The 19,866-nt window shown below is 49.6% G+C and overlaps 3 protein-coding genes across 3 annotated transcripts; 2 read left to right on the forward strand and 1 right to left on the reverse strand.

Annotated features, from left to right (window-relative positions):
- Window positions 1–167: 167 nt before the first annotated feature.
- On the reverse strand, window positions 168–3,565 carry nut1 (putative RNA polymerase II mediator complex subunit Nut1; the record flags this gene model as incomplete). The annotated part of the gene is made up of 6 exons (XM_025669698.1): window positions 168–1,337; window positions 1,391–1,922; window positions 1,977–2,483; window positions 2,534–2,596; window positions 2,647–2,897; window positions 2,950–3,565. The coding sequence occupies 6 exons, from the start codon at window positions 3,563–3,565 to the stop codon at window positions 232–234; spliced, it is 3,075 nt and encodes a 1,024-aa protein (XP_025530000.1). The 3' UTR covers window positions 168–231.
- Window positions 3,566–10,399: 6,834 nt separating this feature from the next.
- On the forward strand, window positions 10,400–11,863 carry BO86DRAFT_387225 (uncharacterized protein). The gene is made up of 2 exons (XM_025671538.1): window positions 10,400–10,531; window positions 10,779–11,863. Exon 2 carries the CDS (start codon window positions 10,822–10,824, stop codon window positions 11,494–11,496), a length of 675 nt encoding a protein of 224 aa, XP_025530001.1. The 5' UTR covers window positions 10,400–10,531; window positions 10,779–10,821; the 3' UTR covers window positions 11,497–11,863.
- A 5,690-nt stretch (window positions 11,864–17,553) lies between these two features.
- Window positions 17,554–19,423, forward strand: BO86DRAFT_12654 (glutamate dehydrogenase). The gene is made up of 3 exons (XM_025666068.1): window positions 17,554–17,849; window positions 17,925–18,487; window positions 18,548–19,423. Exons 1-3 carry the CDS (start codon window positions 17,804–17,806, stop codon window positions 19,319–19,321), a joined length of 1,383 nt encoding a protein of 460 aa, XP_025530002.1. The 5' UTR covers window positions 17,554–17,803; the 3' UTR covers window positions 19,322–19,423.
- Window positions 19,424–19,866: the final 443 nt, after the last annotated feature.

Raw genomic sequence — 19,866 nt, forward strand, 5'->3', positions numbered from 1 at the left:
CTAGTTAATGCTATCGCATGGCAAGTGGCAATGCTTCAGTGGGAACTTGATGGGTAGCCTGGGGGGTTGGTCATACATACCCTGACACCAGAAGGTCTGCATGTACGCAGAACGGTGCTTGACATGCGATATTGACAACTCGGGTTCAAATCGGAGAAGGTACATTGCAATTCTCGATGCTATATTACCGCGACGGACAGCCAAGTGTACAGCCTTCTTGAACAGCCTCTATTAGAATAGACCTTCCATATCCAAGTCAAGAAACTCCGGATTTCCAACCGCCATATCAGCGGCGTTCAAAACATCATCAATACTCGTATCCAGTCCGCTCGACGACTCGAGTCCCATACCACCCATGGTCTGACCTCCGTCCATCCCCACCGCAGCCGCAGCGGCCGCGTTGTCTAACATGCGATTGAGATTTGCCGCGTCGTCGTCAGTGACACCATGCCCGGATGCTCCCTGTGGGTCGAGATCCATCTGCCCAGGGCCTCCAACGCCAAGCTGCATGTGTTGAATTATGTTATTCATATCCAAGTTCGGGACCTGGGCCGGTGGGGTCATGAGTGCGTTTACCCGCCGATACAGCCGGACGATGACTTCGGCGCGTAATGGATCCTTTTCGGAAATCTTCGGTATGTTGTCATGAAGTAGGTTGAGAGCGCTCCGGAGGGTGAGGATCGGGCATCGTGGGAAGAATTCTTTGGTAGGATCTAGGGGCTGGTGAGAGTGATTGTTCTGGTCGATGGCAAAGTATTCGGCCATAGGTGCGCAAATCAGCGTCGCTGCAATATCTAGGGCTACATCACCGCTGCCAGTCTGGGTCTGCAACTTCAGTTCTTCAACTAAGGCACCGAGAACGCGCGTGGCCCCAAGAAGCAGAACGCCAGTCACGAGTTGTCGGTGCGTGTAGGAGTGCGGTGCAACACTGACGTGGGGGCTTGCGCTCCACAGTACAAGGGACTGGAAGGCACTTCGTATACTGCCTAAAAGCCCTCCAGGGGCATGTGATGTCCACGAGTCTAGCTCACTCCGATGACAGCTGCCACTTCGCTCGAAAGATAAGCATGGTTCGAGTGCATCAAGGATCGGCTTGATATCCGTACGAGACGGGTGTCGGGCACGGACATCCTTCAATTGTTCCTCCAGCCTGCGCGCAGTCATGTTCAAGACGGTGCGATGTATCTCTTTGGCTTCGCCTGATATCGAGGTGGGATTGATCAAGGAATGTAAAGCTTTTAAGGGGATCGATGGGTCGCCTTCCGTTTCCCATATGTGGTTACCCAGCCAATTTAAGGCCAGAACAAGCGATGGAAGAAGAAACGGTTCGAGTAGATCTGGTCTGTGTCAGTTCAGGGCAGAACACACGTTGAAGGAGGGAATGCATTACATTCAGATCCACCTTTGAGTGTGTCAAATTCCAATTTCCCGGCCTCGCACGCTCCAAGACTTTGGCTGAATAGAGTAGCAACAAGAAGATAGAACTCTTGCGGACTACATGCCGACATTGTCTCTTCGCTGATGCCTTCGGCGATGAATAAAGCCGTGATCCAGCCCCCCAAGTTTTTGTTTTGCTTGTCGCTCAGAGAATCCAGCTTCTGACTGCATGAACCACTCCCAAGAATTTGCAGAACAAATGAATTGCTGCCACCAAGTCCAAGGTCCTGTGCTCGCAAGCCATACCGATATGTGAAGGCGAGCACTAACAGTAAGATGCTACCAAACTCGTCGTAAACAGGCTGGCTTTCTCCTTGATCCTCATCCCAATGCCAGGCATCCAGCAATGAGCACAACGGTTGCAGCACCTGCTTTGTGCTTCGAAACAACAGAATGACGTCCATAGCCTGCGGCCGGCGAGAGAGCGAGTTACAAATATTCTTCAATGTCATCGTTTCCTTTTGATTGCAAAGATTGTGCATGACCTGGGCATGTCAGCTAAGGTTCTACAAATTCCAAAAGGGTTCGAGGGTCCGTACCTCGATGATCGCGCCAACAATTGCACCGGCGTTTCCCTCCATCGACTCAATCTCACCTATCAAGTGCTCGGCTCGTTCCGGATTAGCATTGATCTGGTTGACAAGATCATCTTTGTTATACGGTCCCCCTACAGGGAGTGTTTGCATGGGATTCTCTCCAAGAAGTCGCTCGATGCTGGATTCAGGGATCAATTTGTGCGAGGCGCATGCGAAAAGAAATTCCTGCCTCACGTCCGAAAGAGCAGTATTGCTCTGCATGGTAAACATCTGCGAAAAGGATGGAAACGTATTTGGATCTAGTCGACCCAGCGCATGACTGATACATAGTTCCATCGGTAAGGTAACCATAGATGCTGCCAGCATAGCTGCAAAAAAGGCAGGTAGCTTGTTCACGAGGAACGATCGGAATAGAAACATCGACCGGTTGGACTCGCTACGGTAGCTTGCGTTAGAAAGCACGTCAAAAGCTGCAGTGATGGTTTCCTCAATAAGAACTTCATAATGACCCTGTTGTAGTTAGTGTGATTGTAGCGCTGCGCCTTGGACAACCCACTCACCCCATATCTGTTAGACAGGTAGTTCAGAAGCATGCTGTCATCAACCAAAGGACGTCCTACAAGCTAGAATCTAGTTAGTACTCGGCTATTAAACGTGAGTGATCTATACGTACCATCGCATTGATATAGACGAAGAGGCCAGCTCTCGAATTGATCATAGGACTGTCCATAACTGACGCCTCAAACTGAAGCGCATTGACGTTGACACCTTCCATCATCGAGACATCCAACGGCTTAGCCGGCGGCTCACCATAAAGGTTGAACGCTTTCTGCAGGCTGTCAAGTCGATTACGTAGTGGGAGTGATACTTCCACACAGATGGGAAGATATGCCGACAGAGCCTGTCCCAATTTTACCTTCAAGGCTGTATTATCCCGTCAGTAGTGGGATAGTAAAGCATGAATCGTTGAGCCTACCTTCCTGCGAGTCGGCCGAAAGGACCTCCAGTCCTTTCGTAGTGCCCGACAAAGCAGCAAGCAAGATACCCAAGGACTCGAAAAGCGAAACAGTGTCGGGAGAACTGATCAAGCCTGGGCTTTGATCACCGGAATCAATATTACTGCTGTTCCAGGCCACAACAGCCTGGATCCAGTCGATGATAGCGGTGAAAATCGATATCGCTTCTGAAAATGATTTGGGGACACTGCCGGTAGAGACGGACAGCATAGCATCCTGGATGACTCGGATGTCTGTCATAAGAGTGTAGCATTTTCGACTCTTCTTGCCCGGATACGCCTCCACTGATGACGATTGATGTTTGTCGTGGATTGAAGAATACTTCAGAAGGGCATTCAACACGGTCGACGTCTGGACGAGGCCCATTTTGCAAAGGCAGTCTATGTACAACGGAAGAAGCGGGTCCCACTTGATCCCTGTGCTGAGTCGCGTCTCAAGTAGCACATCTAGCAGCAGGGCTTCAGTGATTGGGCAGCGCTGCAACAGTAGTCGCGATAGGCTTTTGAACTCTGCTGCGTCGATTCGATGCAACAAGCATCGATGGAGGAAAATCCCCCATTGTTCGGAAGAAGTCATGTTCCAGATCGATTTGCTTGATTTGCTTGATACTCGGGCGTTGCGGGGAGCATAGCACAAATAGCGAAGTAGAAGCTTCAATTCATACAGTAATAGAGTTGACTACCCCGTCATTATTGCTCGACATCGTGACATGGTCTGTCCTCGAACTTGTTGATCCCGGAAGACAACTTTAGCCGCAATCATTGTTTGGACGTCAGGTGCTCATCACGTGAGATTATGTAACACACAATCACGTGATGTCCGTTCGGTCACTGCGCGACCTTGGCTTCGTATGAGACAAACAAGCATCCGCTTTCTTTTAAATCCTTGCCGACCGGACGGAGAGTTGTCTCATATGCGGAGGCCTTCGCAAGCATGTTTGTCAAGACTCTGAATACCTTGGCGTTGCGCCTCGATATCTGAAACAACAAGCCGGAGACGGCTGGATCTGGGAACAAAGCCGGCATCCATCGTAGATATACGCTATCCACCTCAGTAATGACGTATCAGAACATTTGAATCTCTGATAGCATGAATCATGTATGCTCGAGTGAGAAGGACACTAAGAATAGCGCCTGGATGACAGAAACATCCGGTCACCTTGAGGAGGTGATTTACAGGTATTGTTCTGTACTACTTCCTATAAGATACAGGGTCATTTCCGACGTCTCGGAGTTTGACCGTATGGCGTCGGAACCGAGGGTCTGCCGTCGGGAGCTTCCCACACGAGAAGACAAAGTCAAAATCGTGGACAGTACTAACAGTGTAGGTACTAGGTACTAGGCAGTGACAGTATAGGACCTTTAGGTACCTATTCTGCCACTTCCTCTTCCTGATTAGTATTACAGTTACACTGAAAACAGATATCTCGTCTGAGTCCCGATCTAGGTTGGTCAGAAGACGATCATGGGCTCTGTATGGGCACTTGTCCTTGGAGCTCATCAGCCATATCTAGGGCAAACGGCAATCAACCAACTGGTGGGGAGCTGGACCCCGGGGGCTAACGATCCATTGCCATTAGCTCTTCGATAGCTTCGGCACTCAGCCGTAAGAGTTGGAGGGGATGTTCCAGTTCGGTTGATTGGGGCTAGACCGTTGTGAGGTATTATTTCCGATTATAAAGTCATTGGCTCTTAATCCGCATCGAATAGCGCTCCAACCGCCACTTTGCAATATGGCCGTAGATCATATCCAATCATTGGTGTGCCTGACTCGCCAGGCATACTATAATGGGTCCGCATGGTTTGCGTATGATAGATAGAATACCGTAGCAGTCATCGGCATGACCAAATTGACCTTGGTTCTTGGTCAGCCTGCCAACATAGGGGTCGGGCTACGGGATCGCTGGGTCAGTTTCGTGCTCCAGACCCGTGGAATCACAAGGCACTGTACAGTACAACATTGCCATATAGAAGGTAGACACATTAAGGTTAATGCTAGAAAATGGCATGTCTAGGATTCGACCAGTCGCAATTTTGCTTATGTCTACTTGAAAGTTTATGTTAGGCACAACAATGTTTAGGGTTTGTGTAAACTCTCAGTTGAAAGCATACGTACAAGGCATGGTATTTGAGTAAGTCTGCTGCGATGCAAACGAGGTGAGGAGTAATCCACAACATGCAAATTGGGCGCCAAGATAGTCACCATCATGGAAAACATCTAGAAAACTGCATTTGCCAGCTTTTAGGGGTTAGCAGAGTAGGGGGTTGTATTGCGTGATAATAGCACCCAAAAGAAAGACACTGGAGATGTGGCGCAATCGGTCGCTGAGCTTTAGAGACGTACTCTGTACTGTACATTTTGTTTAATAGCAATCAGCTCAGAAAGTCCATGGCGTGAAGAACGCCAAGATTTCCGTCCAGCTCAAATTACTCCAAAGCTGAGGTTCTCGCAGAAGGCTCACTTTCCTGTTTTTGCATTCTGCCGATCAACTGTTTAGCTACTGTCAACGAACGTGTCACTTCATGAGGCCCCCCTCGAACCTGGTATATCAGCAAACTGGCAAGTATTCTTTGTTTCAAGTCGATCAAATGTCTGCGCAGTTACCATTTGATGAACAGATGGTGCTACAAGTATGTACTGGGTCTTTTTCCGTATAACCACATTGGGAGTACCGACAATTCCCCTGCTGCTCATTGAAGCTTCAAGACATGCATTGATATGTGGCTAGTGCCCACTAGTGGCAATAACTTTACAGTCCGTAGCTGAAAACAGGCAATGTGCCACGGTGGCAAAGCATTCTGTGGCTGCACTGCCGATCCTGCGGCGTCGGCGAGTCCGTATCGAATTCCCACCTCACTTACTGCCCACTTTCCTCCGCTGGGTGAGGCTGTATTCGTGCACTTTGGATGTGGGTGAGAAGGGAGGTTTCCATCGATCTGGAATGGGATGCTAAGAACCGGATCTGGAACCCACGACATCATGCAACTAAAAGATGGATAGCCCGTGATGTTAGCAATATCTTCAATCTACCTGCAAGTACTAGGTGCCGACCATGTTGAAGCCATCCCACTTGCAACTTTCTCGTCCGCTCTCTTGACGGCCTCAAATCGAACTCAGGTCATCGTGGGAGATGTCAGGGATTCGATAATTGTCCTTCAATTCACTTCATTCGGTTGGCGGCAAGCTGGTCCGTTCTGCTGGCCATGTTACATGGCTAGATAAGCATAAACAGGATCCTGCCTTTTGTTAGCGTCACCCCCTCCGTCATTTTCCTGGGATCCAATGAAAAAGGTGGTTGTTGTAGTAGTGGATACGGCGAACGTGCTGGCGCATACCTTACGCTCATGAATTCCTGGAATTGCTGAGGAGTCATGCACCGGTAGCCATCCCTGGGGGACCAATCGCCTTGCATATTATGAGACCGAAACTGCGCTCGGTTGTGTAGATAAGCCTCACTGGCAATGTTTGCCTGCAGTATTGTAATCGTTATTGTCTTCAGCCACACTTTAAGCTCCAAGTCACGGAGATACTACTCAGCTGCATGGTGTAGAGAAGTGTTATGAGTGCTATCACACACACCCTCGTATTGTCGTACATTGACGGAGTACGTCTTCTCCGGGTGTCAAATACGAAGTGTCATGTGATTAGAGATCAGAGGAGAGTAATCGAGACAAAAAAAGCCTTGATTGATCGATTAATTACTCATAAGAAACACAGTCCACGTCGACTGAACCACACCAAGCGGTGGCCCACAAAGCAATACGTTGAGAGTTGAAGGCTTCATATCGGGGCTGTAGATACCGCAAGGTATCTGTTAGGCCGCGAGAAAGGGATCGGACATGATCGGCAGCTTAGTACTCATATAACCATCTGCTCAGTCGCAAGGCGTGAATGAGTGGCTAAATGATTGTCAAGTTGAATTCACTTGTGCAATACTCACCGCTGTCTTGAGCTTGGTCATCATGTTTGCCTGGTCTTCTTTGCGGACGTACCGATATACTCATACTCGTACGTTGAGGATCATTTCGACATATTCAAAAACAAAGACCCACAAATCGAGGTACATGTTTTCTGCACGGCGTATGGATAAGTAGAGTACTAACCTTGAATTTCCGCGAAGTCAGATAGGAGAACTTATCCGGAGCATGATACTGGGCTGGTTAGCAACGATGAAGAAGATTATTCTCTTGTGGCTTGTTAGATGGCGCGACAATTATTTTCCCCGATGCAATGGCGTTTTCAAGATTCAGATCTCCGCAACACAGGGTGGCGAAAAAAAAAAGAGAAAAAGAATCCCAAGCACCACAGGGGTTGCACCCGCGCATGCAGAGTAATTCAGTGCAGAAAAGGTATGGAGAAAGGTCTACGTATGATTTCTCATGCGCAATTGGAAAGGTGGTCCTTGGTAGCGGTATTGTAACTAGCGGCGGCTGGGTGAGTGGTGGGGGGAAGCTTAGCTCCCTTACTTTACCATGTGTTACCATGTTGTCCGCCCTGTTTAGGGGGATGGTTTCTTTCCCTACAACTCTCCGGGGGTTCATCTCCTGCTGTTCGGCATTTTCAATATCGCTGTATGTTGTCAAAGGTTAGTCATGCTACCAACAAAAAAGACTACTACAGCCATGTTCGATTTCCCATACTTGAAAGCTCATCTTCAAGTAGTACCTAACTAAAAGGCTGTATTTGACCCCAGCAATTTCGACTTAGATACTTACAGCTGACGGGGGATAGCATGCTCAAGCATGATAGCGACAGTGTTCTTAGATTGCTTGCTGTGCTTGAACATACGAACTGCTTACAGAAGGAGGGAGGGATACCTTACTGTATGTACCCCGCCGAATACCAAATCTGGGCGCTAGCATGCATTAACACGGCAAAATAAATACGTAGGGACCTTAGGATTTCTTTTCAGCCCCATCAATATTGCCTTCTTTCACATTCAGCTTACCATTTCGATAAAGATCCTTCGCAATGGACCACGTTCTAGAGTAGTTCAATGAAGGGGAAGGGGCTAGACGAGGCCGTCGGACTATAGGCAGTAGGTATGTCACTGCCCACTACTAGCAAGGAAGACTATAGAAACGCCACTTGGGCCGCATCCCTTGGTTGTAGGATTGATACATACTAACTTATAGATTATTGGAATTGGACTGAAACACCGCGTTTCCTCATTTCATGTTGTAGGCATGGGAAACACGCGATTGACAAATCTGACAGGAGGAATCAAGAACAATCTGTCAAATAATCTTAAATTATTGCCCCTTGATTTGACCATATTTGTTTTTCTCGACCTGGAAAGCTGGAACCTGCTGTTTTCAAGGTTGTTAACTGGGGATGTGCCGTTACCGAATAAGGTACTGACTGTACTTTAATTTACTGACGGCGTATTCCAAGTTGCCCAAAACTGTGCCCCGAGCGATAATGACACCTTAATATTGCCCTGATGGATAAGATGTTTGAGGCTGTCACATCTCTTCACTCACGCTGGTTCTTGGATTCTAATCAAAGACTCGAATTCCCTGAAATCCATGATACGGACTCGATATTTCTCTGGCTCCTCCGTTCTGTCGGTTCGATCTGCATGCGACAATGAGAATTTACAGTTACACTTCCAGCCCTTGTAATGATAATTACGTACGTTCGGGATTTTTCACCCAGCTTCCTTCATGAGTATCACATATGTACTGGATAGAGTTCTATAAACACCAATCAATGCGACAAGGAGAGCAATGAACGTGGGAGACAGAGGTCATATTGCAACAGAAACAAGAATTTGTGGGCTCAGCCAATGCTGCATCTATCGTCTTTACTCCAGGCAGGGGGCTAAGGTGTGCAGGCCGAAATTTCGGATGTAGGCTTCAAGATAGGTATGAGAATTTCTCTTCCTTGGTGAGCAAGTCGCCATGCCGTCCGCGGTTACTAAAAGGGACTAGAATAAAACATAAATGTACAGGTATGTAGATGCACGGATGTGTTTGATCTGGGTTCTATCCCAATCTGCATTGTTTCGGGATCCACAGGCAGGAAAAGGACACGCGATGACCATCACCTTTTCTGCCATCCGCTAGAGGCTTAAAGGCTAGAGGCACGGAGGGACTACCCAGAATCCACCTAAGGGCCGCTCTGAACCACTCGATCTGTACCTGATTCTAATGTTCAGGTTCCTTGGGATTCCATCTCCAGTCACTGTGGACAGTATTTCTTCATTGGCACCAAAGTAGAAGGGGCGGGGGGAGGGGGGGTGGCAATCAGAAAACTTAAAAAAAAAAAAAATTCCAAAGAATGGAGACCCGTCAATATCCGCAGTCGATACTATCATTGAGAATCTGACTGCTGATGAGAATCAGTTTTGATCATGGATCGATGGGGGCTGTTCCTTCCAAGTTTACCCTAAGATCTCCTAATCTGAAAGAGCAGGTACTGTCAGGTTAAGGACCTTAAGGTAGTGCTGCTTGATACCCGCCACACTACTGATACTTAACTTAGTGTGGCTTAGAGTAGTTAGCTAATACTAATATTGTTTTCAGGCACCTCGATTGAACAAGTTACTACTAAAGGGGTTTCTATCTATCAATTCGATTTTGTTGCGACCCAATGCTATTGGCGAATTGTCACGAAGCGTGCAAAGACCATCAGACACCAATTAAACAACTGTGACTGGAGGCATTTCAATGAAACACTATATAGCACTCAGTAAACACAATATACCCCTTGGGTTCGAACCGTATATTTTGTATGTACATACTAAGAGTCGCTTTATCCAACATGATAATATCGTATGTACCTTTCCCTTATTTTGACAGATGATAAGATGCAAAAAGGGAAATAGAAAGAGTAGAGGGAATAAAAAAACAAACGAAAAGAAGAAGGTAAAAAATAGCGACAGAAAAAAGAAAATCCTTCAATAAAAAGAAAAGGCCCCGTCCCAAACAAAAACGAAACAAAACGAACCGCCTTTAATCGGGTAGACCCGTTCCTTTCTCTGGTGCTAGTCGCACCCAATAACTTACCCAAACAATATACCTGGTCAACGGTCTACAAAGTCCACAACCTTCCAGTCCAGCTCCGCAATCTGACTCTTTCTTTCCTACCCTTCCGGGCCGGTTCCCTTCTTCGTAACCTTCTTTATTTTTGTCTCAAATTGAACTTTTATGTATGTTCATATGCGGCCCCGTTCCAGTTTTTCCAATGGATCCCATCACCTAAAGTAGAGCGTTGTACCCCCCCCCCCCCACCCACCCCCTCTCTATTTCCTCCTCCGCTGCGACTATCACCGACCAGTATTTGTTCGCCTAAGACCACATCTTCTCCCCCCCCCCCCCGACGAGCGTTTCTCTTGGGCCAGGGCCCTTGTCATGACTTGTGTTTTCTGCTTCAATAATAGATGGATCGCGCCTAGCAGATGTCCATGGACGAATCTCATCCGGGTAGAGGCCTAGGGTTTACCATCAGGAATCTGTTTCGTTCCCCATCGTTGTCCTCCCCATCTTCGCGGCCACGAAGATCTCTTCTTCGAAGGGGACGCAGTGTGATTGATAGCAAGTAAGCATTCGCTCGTCCTCTATACCTTCTACCCCTCTACTTCGGCTGTTCAGTCTTGGTGTTCACCTGTACGATCCCACTTGCTGCTTTTGGCGCTTTTCACAGAGCCGAGCCTGATTTATGCCACTTCTGTCTCAAGTGTCGAAACACCAGCCAAAACCATTAGACAATGTCGAAACCAAATAGCATAGCATCGAAGCCATGATCTTGGGCGATTTAGAACTGACGCGAGTGAACTTTTCCGCAGCAGAAATTCGATTGACCCCACGAAACGTGCTTCAGCCCCTCCAATGAATGATAATCATACCCGCGAACCAGTAGCGATGATTGGACCCGCGGAATCGTCTACTGTCGGTTGCGACATCTTCGTATGGTACCCGCGCTATCAGAATTGTCAGCGATACTTCTTGGATGATGCGCAACACAGCGTCCCTGTTCAAGCGCTTTCCGCTTTTCTGAACATTCGTCTTCCATTCCAATGGGAATCCAACCCGGTTGCAAGCTCGAGCTCGAGCTCGTCTACCAATCACTCTCCAACAAGCGCCAACCATACCCCTTCGGATTCACCTGGCCCGTCGACAGTGTCCCCTTCTGTCTCGCTGATCCCTTATATTCGTCGCCTCGTGGCTACTGGAATGGATTTTCCGGGGGTGCTTCAAGGATTCTTCGGGAACGAATGGGCCGCCGGCATCGGTCCTCTGCACGAACAGGAGAGACGCAATTACCTCTTCGCCGCCAAAAGCGGGGGATGGGCAGCTGTGAAGAAGGATTACGATATCGCTCCACTGGAGACCATTCCATTCTTACGCCCATTGCAGGGACCGCTGGACTCCGAGATCGAGGCCGCTGAGAGGAGCTGGAGTGACTGGCTTGCCATGGAGGACTGGATGATCGGGCCTCGAGCGCCCGATGCCCTTCGCGATTCATCTTCTAACATGTCACGAGCGCAGAGCTCACGTGGCTGAGGCTTCTAGTCCCTCGATCCAAATCTTCTCTCATTTCCTTGCCTCCTCTTGCTCCATTCTGCATCGATTCCCAGGTTTGACTTCTACAGGTTGAACAATACCAAACGACTATGGGCGGCAGTACGGTGCTTGGGGAACTCATAGCGAACCCGCCCCTATTTTTTTTTAATATTTTTTCTGTTCTTCGCATGCCTGCCATGAGATGACGATCATATGAGTTCTTGAGCGTGATAGACTGCTGCAGGCCCACATTTTAGTTGCGGCTTCAACTATTGACTACGAAGCGCACTCCTTGGCAAGGGGTAGTTATACTTTGATATACACGACCTAGGACTTTTTGAAAACAGCGGCCAATCAATGAATCACATGATAGGCGCTGGTATTTAGTATAGCATTAATGCACAGCTCTTGACTTTGGTGATGTTGACTGCCACATTTGTGAATCCTCGATATCGTGTTTGGGCTTGTCGTCATCGCTAGGTGGAACATGCTTTGCTCGAACGCGAAAATAGCCGCGCCCCCTGAGCCCCCTACTATTGCAATCGCGGTTCACAACCCCCCCCCCTCCAGAACCTAGATGACAGTGCCAACCTGGTGAGGATCGACCACGACAAGTGTCTCGATTGGGCACCTACCTCCGGAACGATAGAAGTCTGAAACAAGCGAAGCGACCTCTAGCGAGGCTGACAGCCCAGTAGTGCGCTTGTGGAACACGGCATTGGTTCGGACGGGAACAATGTACCGAGGCGAACATCACGGTTCGGTTAGAATCGTCATGGGCAAGGTCGTGAGTGAGTGGGCACTCGGAGTTTATCTGGGTCAATCACTCGCACGGAAGATACACTTGTTGCATGCAGTCCGTATTGCGTGAGACTACTAAAGCAGTTCTGCTGAACCTCTGCTTCGAACAGATATTTATTTACGTGTGTCAATACATAGACTCATAGACTACTCACCTTCTTTATTCTCCAAGGGCAGATAAGTTTGAGATCTGAGGCAATGACCTATGTGCCCTGCGAGTCGCACAAACCCGATCCTGGATCGATCGATTTGAATTTTTCCCATCTGCCAACAGTTACCATGGGTGGGAGGAGAGATCGGAGCCGATGGGTTGGATGACGAACCGCGCCCCCCTGCTCCACCGGTCGGAACTCGTGGATCGGATCTGTGGTTATCGATCGCGTAGGGGGGAAGAGGGGGAGGAGAGGATCTCATCCGGGTAGAGTAGCGTGGGCTGTTTCTTTTTCTCCATCGGGTCTGGTATGTACCATAAGTGTACTGTACATATAACTTAGGTAGTAGTTATTCTTGGTTCCTCGGCCAGTCGGGACTCTTTTGGTCCTACTCCTCGGGTTGTGTCCCTGCAGGAGGAACCCTACTCAGAGATCCGCTATGCATAAATATGCACAAAACCCAATCGAACAAGCATGGAAACTACGGTAGAGAGTTCATAGAACAAAACTAGATTGCAGTTTAAACTTCTTTTGGACTTTTTCGACGAAGATCCGCGCCAGTGGATGAGGCGCGCGGCTGAAGAAGCGGGGGGGGGGGAAGGAGGGGAGAGGGGGATTTTAGCCCGTAGTCTACACAAACTTTACAACATTGTTGATGATATGATGGATGCACAAACTAAACCATGTTGGTGGGCAGTTCTCTGGTTGCTTCAGGCTAGCTCGGACATATCTTGAAACCAGGTACGGGGTGGTGTTTGCAACTAGTCCAGATCTCTCCTAATGAAGGGGCAGACTGGGACGGCAGACACTGGTGGTGATAGAAACAGTCGGTAACGGTTTCATACATTGATTACTTACCATGGGTCACAGACATGACCGTACCGTAATATGTGGTACATATATGGTACTAGATAGAGCCAACCTATCTTCCAGCTGTATGTACTGTACCTCATTCTGTCAATCACATAAGAACCGTTTCGCAATCGATGTATCCAGTAAGATACAGTGCTATACTTGAATCCATAGTGGCATAGCGTGTAGGAAGAAAGCTATTTAGTACAAATACAGCACCTTGACCGGATGTATCTGCTACCCCGGTACATGTAGATGGGCTGATTTCATACCCGTTTCTCTGAAGCAGGGTGCTAAATCTTGGCTAGGATTAACAATGGTATGTGTCCAAGACATGCAGCCGCAGATAGAATTGACCCCACGCAGCTTGCCAATTAAGAAATCATCGGCATAGGAGATATTCCCCGAGTCAGCTCTCTGTGCTTCTCATTCGCTGTCAACCGAGCTACGTGTAGGGATAATTCTCCCGAGAGACTACAGCATACATAATCTTTGTGTTATCCAGTGGTTGTATTCAATAGTTCCAGCCAACTCACGCGACGGACTGTACTTCTACTGTCTGTCAGGTTGTGTCTGTACTGTTCCCTGCCTTTCATTGCGAGATTAGGGATGATCTTTGCCTTCGTGCAACATCATGTTAGTTTGTGTTACAACCAAGTATTAGTAGTATGTTCTGATTGCCAGTCTTCCTACATAGAATACTTCAGTACGGTCTGTTAGTCAATGAGACGATAGCCTTATGTCAGGAGCAACTGCAACCATAATGAACTCTCCGGTAAATGTGAAGCCTAAGCTTCATAACTCTAGCTCACCCGCCCCATAGTTTCGAGTTGTGGGGTGTCGAGTTCAACAAATCGAGCCCAGGTATATCGCCGGATACGTGGGTGTATTTAAGCTTTAATGGGTTTCTGCCACTTAACATACTATACGGGTCTCCTTGCTGGCCTAGACAGGTCTAATGGGTAGGATTTTATCTACGGATACTGTCTCTTCGAGTAGAGGGAAAGCCTACAACATCGCCGAGGAGGAGCGTGTATTGGGGATCCATTATACCGATTACTCACACAATAATAAGTTGAAACAGACTGTGAAATATTGATCCAGCTGAGCAAGAGCACTGCGTACTGTATAGAAGATGTTCCTAGAATCTGAAAGTTCTGCCCCTTCGAATTGACTGGAACCGTTTGAACGAACCACATACGGACGGACTGCTGGACTGCGTAGCAATTGACGAGCGTCGATGTGCGAGAAGTAACATCTCACATGAGACATGGCTGTTATATGACAAGGTCATGGCAGATGTGTTGGTATGATGTCTTAATTTGACATTCGCCAACATGCCCGCATCTCTTCCGTTCCTGCTTCCCCTGCTTCCTGCTTGACTAGAACTGGCATGAACTATGGCCTGGCTGCCTCCGTCCGTGCGTCATGTGAGCGCGGCGAGAGTATAACCCCCCCCCCTCCCTCTTTCCCACTTTTCTCGTCTCCAAACTCGCGGCGGCTGAGAGTTGTGTGTGTGCTGGAGCAAGCGATGAGAGGGGTATATACAGGAGTGAGTCGAGCGAGCTACAGAAGCTGCGCAGTTTCAATAATCCAGATTAGAGATATCGCTTGTGTTGTCGATGCAGCTGCTTATTTCCAGAACCACTGTTTATGCATGCATGGACTTCTAGTGTGCCTGGCCCCCCCCCCCCCAAGCTGTCAGGATGGCGGCCCGCACAGCCTATTTTACATTCTAGATTTAGCATGCAGGCATTGCGTGACCTTGATTCATGCACTTCGTGAGCTAGCTACGCATGTGCCTGACTCGACGCACTTGGGCAATTACCACTAGCTGAAGCAAGTATAAAGTGTCCTCTTGTATTCGTTCTCAGATTCCACAAATGATAGTTGCGTAAGTATGCAAATGGTCCCTTTGTTGGTTTCCGCTCTGAGCGGGATCTCAGAAAGGACTTTTCCCCTGCTGTGTCGAATCAATGCGTCGATCGACAACAATAGCCTAAAGAATAAGGCTGTGATTGATTGATGCTTCCAAGTCCTCGATAGGCGGCCACATTGAGGACCAACGGCCGACAAAGGGTGGTTCACTTGATTGGTGGTATAATCACCAGAGAGACTGATGCCGACATCGGATCCTACTTTGCCTCTGGAGGAATGCACTAGCGCTAAGAAAAGTACTACCGCTGATGGTAGAGCGGAAAAGGTCAGCGCATGGCTAGTGTAGTTCTCCTTGCCTTCCTACTGACAAGTACACCGCAGAGCATTTTATTGGCTAGAAGGCGATGTTAAGTAAAATGAGAAAGTAATCATTGTAGATATCGACGCGTCTGGTGGCGTCGAGCCTGATGTTCAGTTTGAGCGCTTGGCCAGTCCTCACCTACCCAATTGTATTGTAGAGTGTGTGATCGGGGTTACACTGGTGCATTAGTACTTTCCCCGGATCTTGCATCTTACCCTCCCCATCTTCCCCAACAACCAGATGGATGAAAGGACAGTTGCCTCCCCCAGACAACCAAGCAAAGTCCAATTCGGGCCAGAATCCCTGTCAACAAACCCCGACCCCCGACGGATGCATTAGTGGGGGAGTTTAGCGGGCAGCTTGTGGTCTTAGAGGCGTTAAAGTTAAGACACCGCGTGCGCATTCCGCTCGGAAGGCCATACTCGGGCGAGTCGGCTCAGGGAAGGAGGGAAGGGGGGTGGGGGAAGGATGATTAAAGAGGTTTAGTGCCAAAGTTTCTTCAGCACCTGCCAATGTTTAAGCCTGCCTGCACCGCAGATTCCCTCCCTGTCCTCGAATCCGAGGCAGTGAGCACAGACGGGACAGCCTTAGTGCCACCCTCTCGGGTTGCGGAACTCGGCTACTTATCTATGACAATTCTAGCATGTCATTGGCTCTGATATTGTCGAGATAAGGATGGACAAGGGTCTTGGCTTATGCTGATTGGCTCCGCAGTCACTGTAACTCGATTTGAATTGGTAACCTTGAACTCACCCTTCCCCCATCACATGTGCCCCAGGTGAGTTTAGCCAGTCAGCCGCAACCTAAAGGTTTCCTTGCTGCTACAGTACAATGAACATGACTCCAATGTGATGTCGATGGCTTTCGTGTGCCCTAGGAGGCAGGGATGTGCCATCGTGTTGCGTTGCCTTTTCAATTGGCGAAGCGGTCCATAGGCAGAGTTGTGATTAGGCGATGGTCAGGTTACCGGTGAGATGGACAGAGCAAGGCCACAGATGGTATGATCGCCCGGTGAACCGTGTGTTATACTTGCCCGCCTTCCCGTACCACCACCACCAGCCAGCGGCGGCCATCTCTTCTTCCCCCCTCTCCCCCTCTCCCCTCCCCCCCGCTGTGTCCACTGGCCACGACCCTACTCAGCTCAGCTCACCGGGAAGCCGGAGTCTCCCGACAATGTGAACGATGCATCCTGTTTTCGGAGAGAACATCCAACAACGATGTGCTTCCTTAGTACGGAGTACTTTCAGTCTTCAGAGGGCGCACTTTACTTAGTAACGATCGCACTGATAGCGCGTAAAACCATCAGATAAGAATTTCGCTCACACGTGGGGCGCACTGCACTTGGGGGGGATCTGAGGATCGATTCCAAGATCACGTGCCATCGATAGGTCTGCAGGGAAATGCTTGGCATACAATTTCACCTCGTACAGTAAGTACAGAACAAAGGGGAACAGATCAGAAGCCCACTACGGAGTACTCCTACCGGACAGCTGTTCATAAACACATGGGCAATAGACGACGTACATTTTTATCCCAAAGAAAAAAAAATCCTCTTAATCCAGTTCGCTTAGAGTCCTGCATCCCGAGAGATTCCTTGCCACACGAGGATTTCCCGGGAGGCCTGCAAGCGGCGAGAGGGGCGGGTTTCCGCCGATAGATAACGGGCGCAGATTCTGTGACCATAAACTATCGACTAACACTGCCCCGAACTTCGGACGCCCACCCGGCATTGGGTTGCCGTGATTAGTCCCGCTGCCGCTGACTTGCCTTACTACTTTTTCCTCTCCGGCGGGGACTCCCTTATGTTTCGTCCGACTCCGGCCGTTACTGGACACCTTTTTTGGATTTTCCCGTTTCTCTTTTTCTTTTCATTTTCGTTTTGCCGTCCGGACAACCCTCTTCCGCTCCGACCCAGTGGCACCCACCATCCACTGCTACCTACCATGACTGCTACCACAGACCCAGTCCGGGGTCGGGGGTAGAAGGAGACAAGGAGAGGAGGAGGAGGAGGAGGAGGAGGGGGAGAGGAGGGGGACTGAAACGGGAAGGCAGAGGGAGAACTCGGAAAAAAAAGAGGCGATGGGAAAGATACATAAACCCATTCTCTCTCCTCCCTCTTCACACCACACTCTCTCTTTCTTCCATCCCCATCCTCCTTCCCATCTCTCTCCCAGACCAGGTTCTCAAAGTCTTGTCGGGTATTCTTTGGGTCATTCTTCTTCTAACAACACTATACTAAATACTTTTCCCTCCCTCATTCACCATGTCCAACCTTCCCGTTGAGCCCGAGTTCGAGCAGGCCTACAAGGGTATGTTCTTCTATCATTCCAAAAATCGCTACCAATATATGTTGCCACTGTAGCTAACAACCCCTCCCTGAACAGAGCTTGCCTCGACCCTCGAGAACTCCACTCTTTTCCAGAAGAACCCCGAATACCGCAAGGCTCTGGCTGTCGTCTCCGTCCCCGAGCGCGTCATCCAGTTCCGTGTCGTCTGGGAGGATGACCAGGGCCAGGTCCAGGTCAACCGCGGTTTCCGTGTCCAGTTCAACTCCGCCCTCGGCCCCTACAAGGGTGGTCTCCGTTTCCACCCCACTGTCAACCTCTCCATCCTCAAGTTCTTGGGTTTCGAGCAGATCTTCAAGAATGCCTTGACTGGTCTGAGCATGGGTGGTGGTAAGGGTGGTTCCGACTTCGACCCCAAGGGCAAGTCCGACAACGAGATCCGCCGCTTCTGCGTTTCTTTCATGACTGAGCTCGCCAAGCACATCGGTGCCGACACTGATGTCCCCGCTGGTGATATCGGTGTCACTGGTCGTGAGATCGGTTTCCTCTTCGGCCAGTACCGCAAGATCCGCAACCAGTGGGAGGGTGTCCTCACTGGTAAGGGCCTCACCTGGGGTGGTTCCTTGATCCGCCCCGAGGCCACCGGCTACGGTGTTGTCTACGTATGTTTCCCTTCCCTTTCTGGCATCACAGGCGAGTTCCGTGCTAACAGGACCTCGCAGTACGTTGAGCACATGATCCAGCACGCTACCAACGGCGCTGAGTCCTTCTCCGGCAAGCGCGTCGCCATCTCTGGCTCCGGTAACGTTGCCCAGTACGCCGCCCTCAAGGTCATTGAGCTTGGTGGTTCCGTCGTTTCCCTGAGCGACAGCCAGGGCTCCCTCATCGTTGTCAACGACTCCAGCTTCACCCCCGAGGAGATCGCCTTGATTGCCGACCTCAAGGTCGCCCGCAAGCAGCTCGCCTCTATCGTCTCCGAGGGTGTCTTCGCCGACTCCGCCAAGTTCAAGTACATCGCTGGTGCTCGTCCCTGGAAGCACGTTGGCAAGGTCGACGTTGCCCTTCCTTCTGCTACCCAGAACGAGGTTTCCGGCGAGGAGGCGCAGGCGCTGATCGATGCCGGTGCCAAGTTCATCGCTGAGGGTTCCAACATGGGCTGCACCCAGGAGGCTATTGACACCTTCGAGGCCCACCGCCAGGCCAACGCCGGCAAGGCTGCCATCTGGTACGCCCCCGGTAAGGCCGCCAACGCCGGTGGTGTCGCCGTCTCCGGTCTCGAGATGGCCCAGAACTCTGCCCGCCTCAGCTGGACCTCTGAGGAGGTTGATGCCCGTCTCAAGGACATCATGCGCTCCTGCTTCAAGAACGGTCTCGAGACCGCTATTGAGTACGCCACCCCTGCCGAGGGTGTCCTGCCTTCCCTGGTCACCGGTTCCAACATCGCTGGTTTCACCAAGGTTGCTGCTGCCATGAAGGACCAGGGCGACTGGTGGTAAATGCTTCGCCATCGTCGATGAGATGGTGCTATGATGATGACTTTTTCTTCTCCCGTTTTGTTTCAGCGCATGGATAGAGGCGCCGGCTGCTTTACTTCATAGTACATATTTACCATACCTTTTTTCACAATCATGAATCATGAATGTCAAATCAATGGGTCATTGCCACGCGTAATCACTAGTTCTTGCATCTAGCCCCAGAGAGATGTTAGCCCGCCGCAACATAGATCTTCTCCTGTGGTAGTCCCACCTCCCTGTAATAAGCTTTCGATCGGATCTTGGCTTTGAGATTTGCCGACAAGAACAATAGACGGACGAGGTACTGTCCTCATAGGAGGGCTTTCCTTTCCGCCTTCCTCCTCAGGCCGGCAGGAGTCCCTTCCATCCATCCATGTCTCCTATCCACGATTCATCTCTTAAGATGATACGGCATCCAGACAACGCACGGATCAATTTACGGGTTCACTACATACCTGCATAATTCTGTATTTTGCTCTCGATACCCACCACGAGCGGAGACCATTCTACACACGAAACTTTCACCA

This window comes from Aspergillus japonicus (genome assembly GCF_003184785.1).
Source record: "Aspergillus japonicus CBS 114.51 unplaced genomic scaffold BO86scaffold_10, whole genome shotgun sequence".
In the NCBI taxonomy this organism is placed as follows: domain Eukaryota; kingdom Fungi; phylum Ascomycota; class Eurotiomycetes; order Eurotiales; family Aspergillaceae; genus Aspergillus; species Aspergillus japonicus.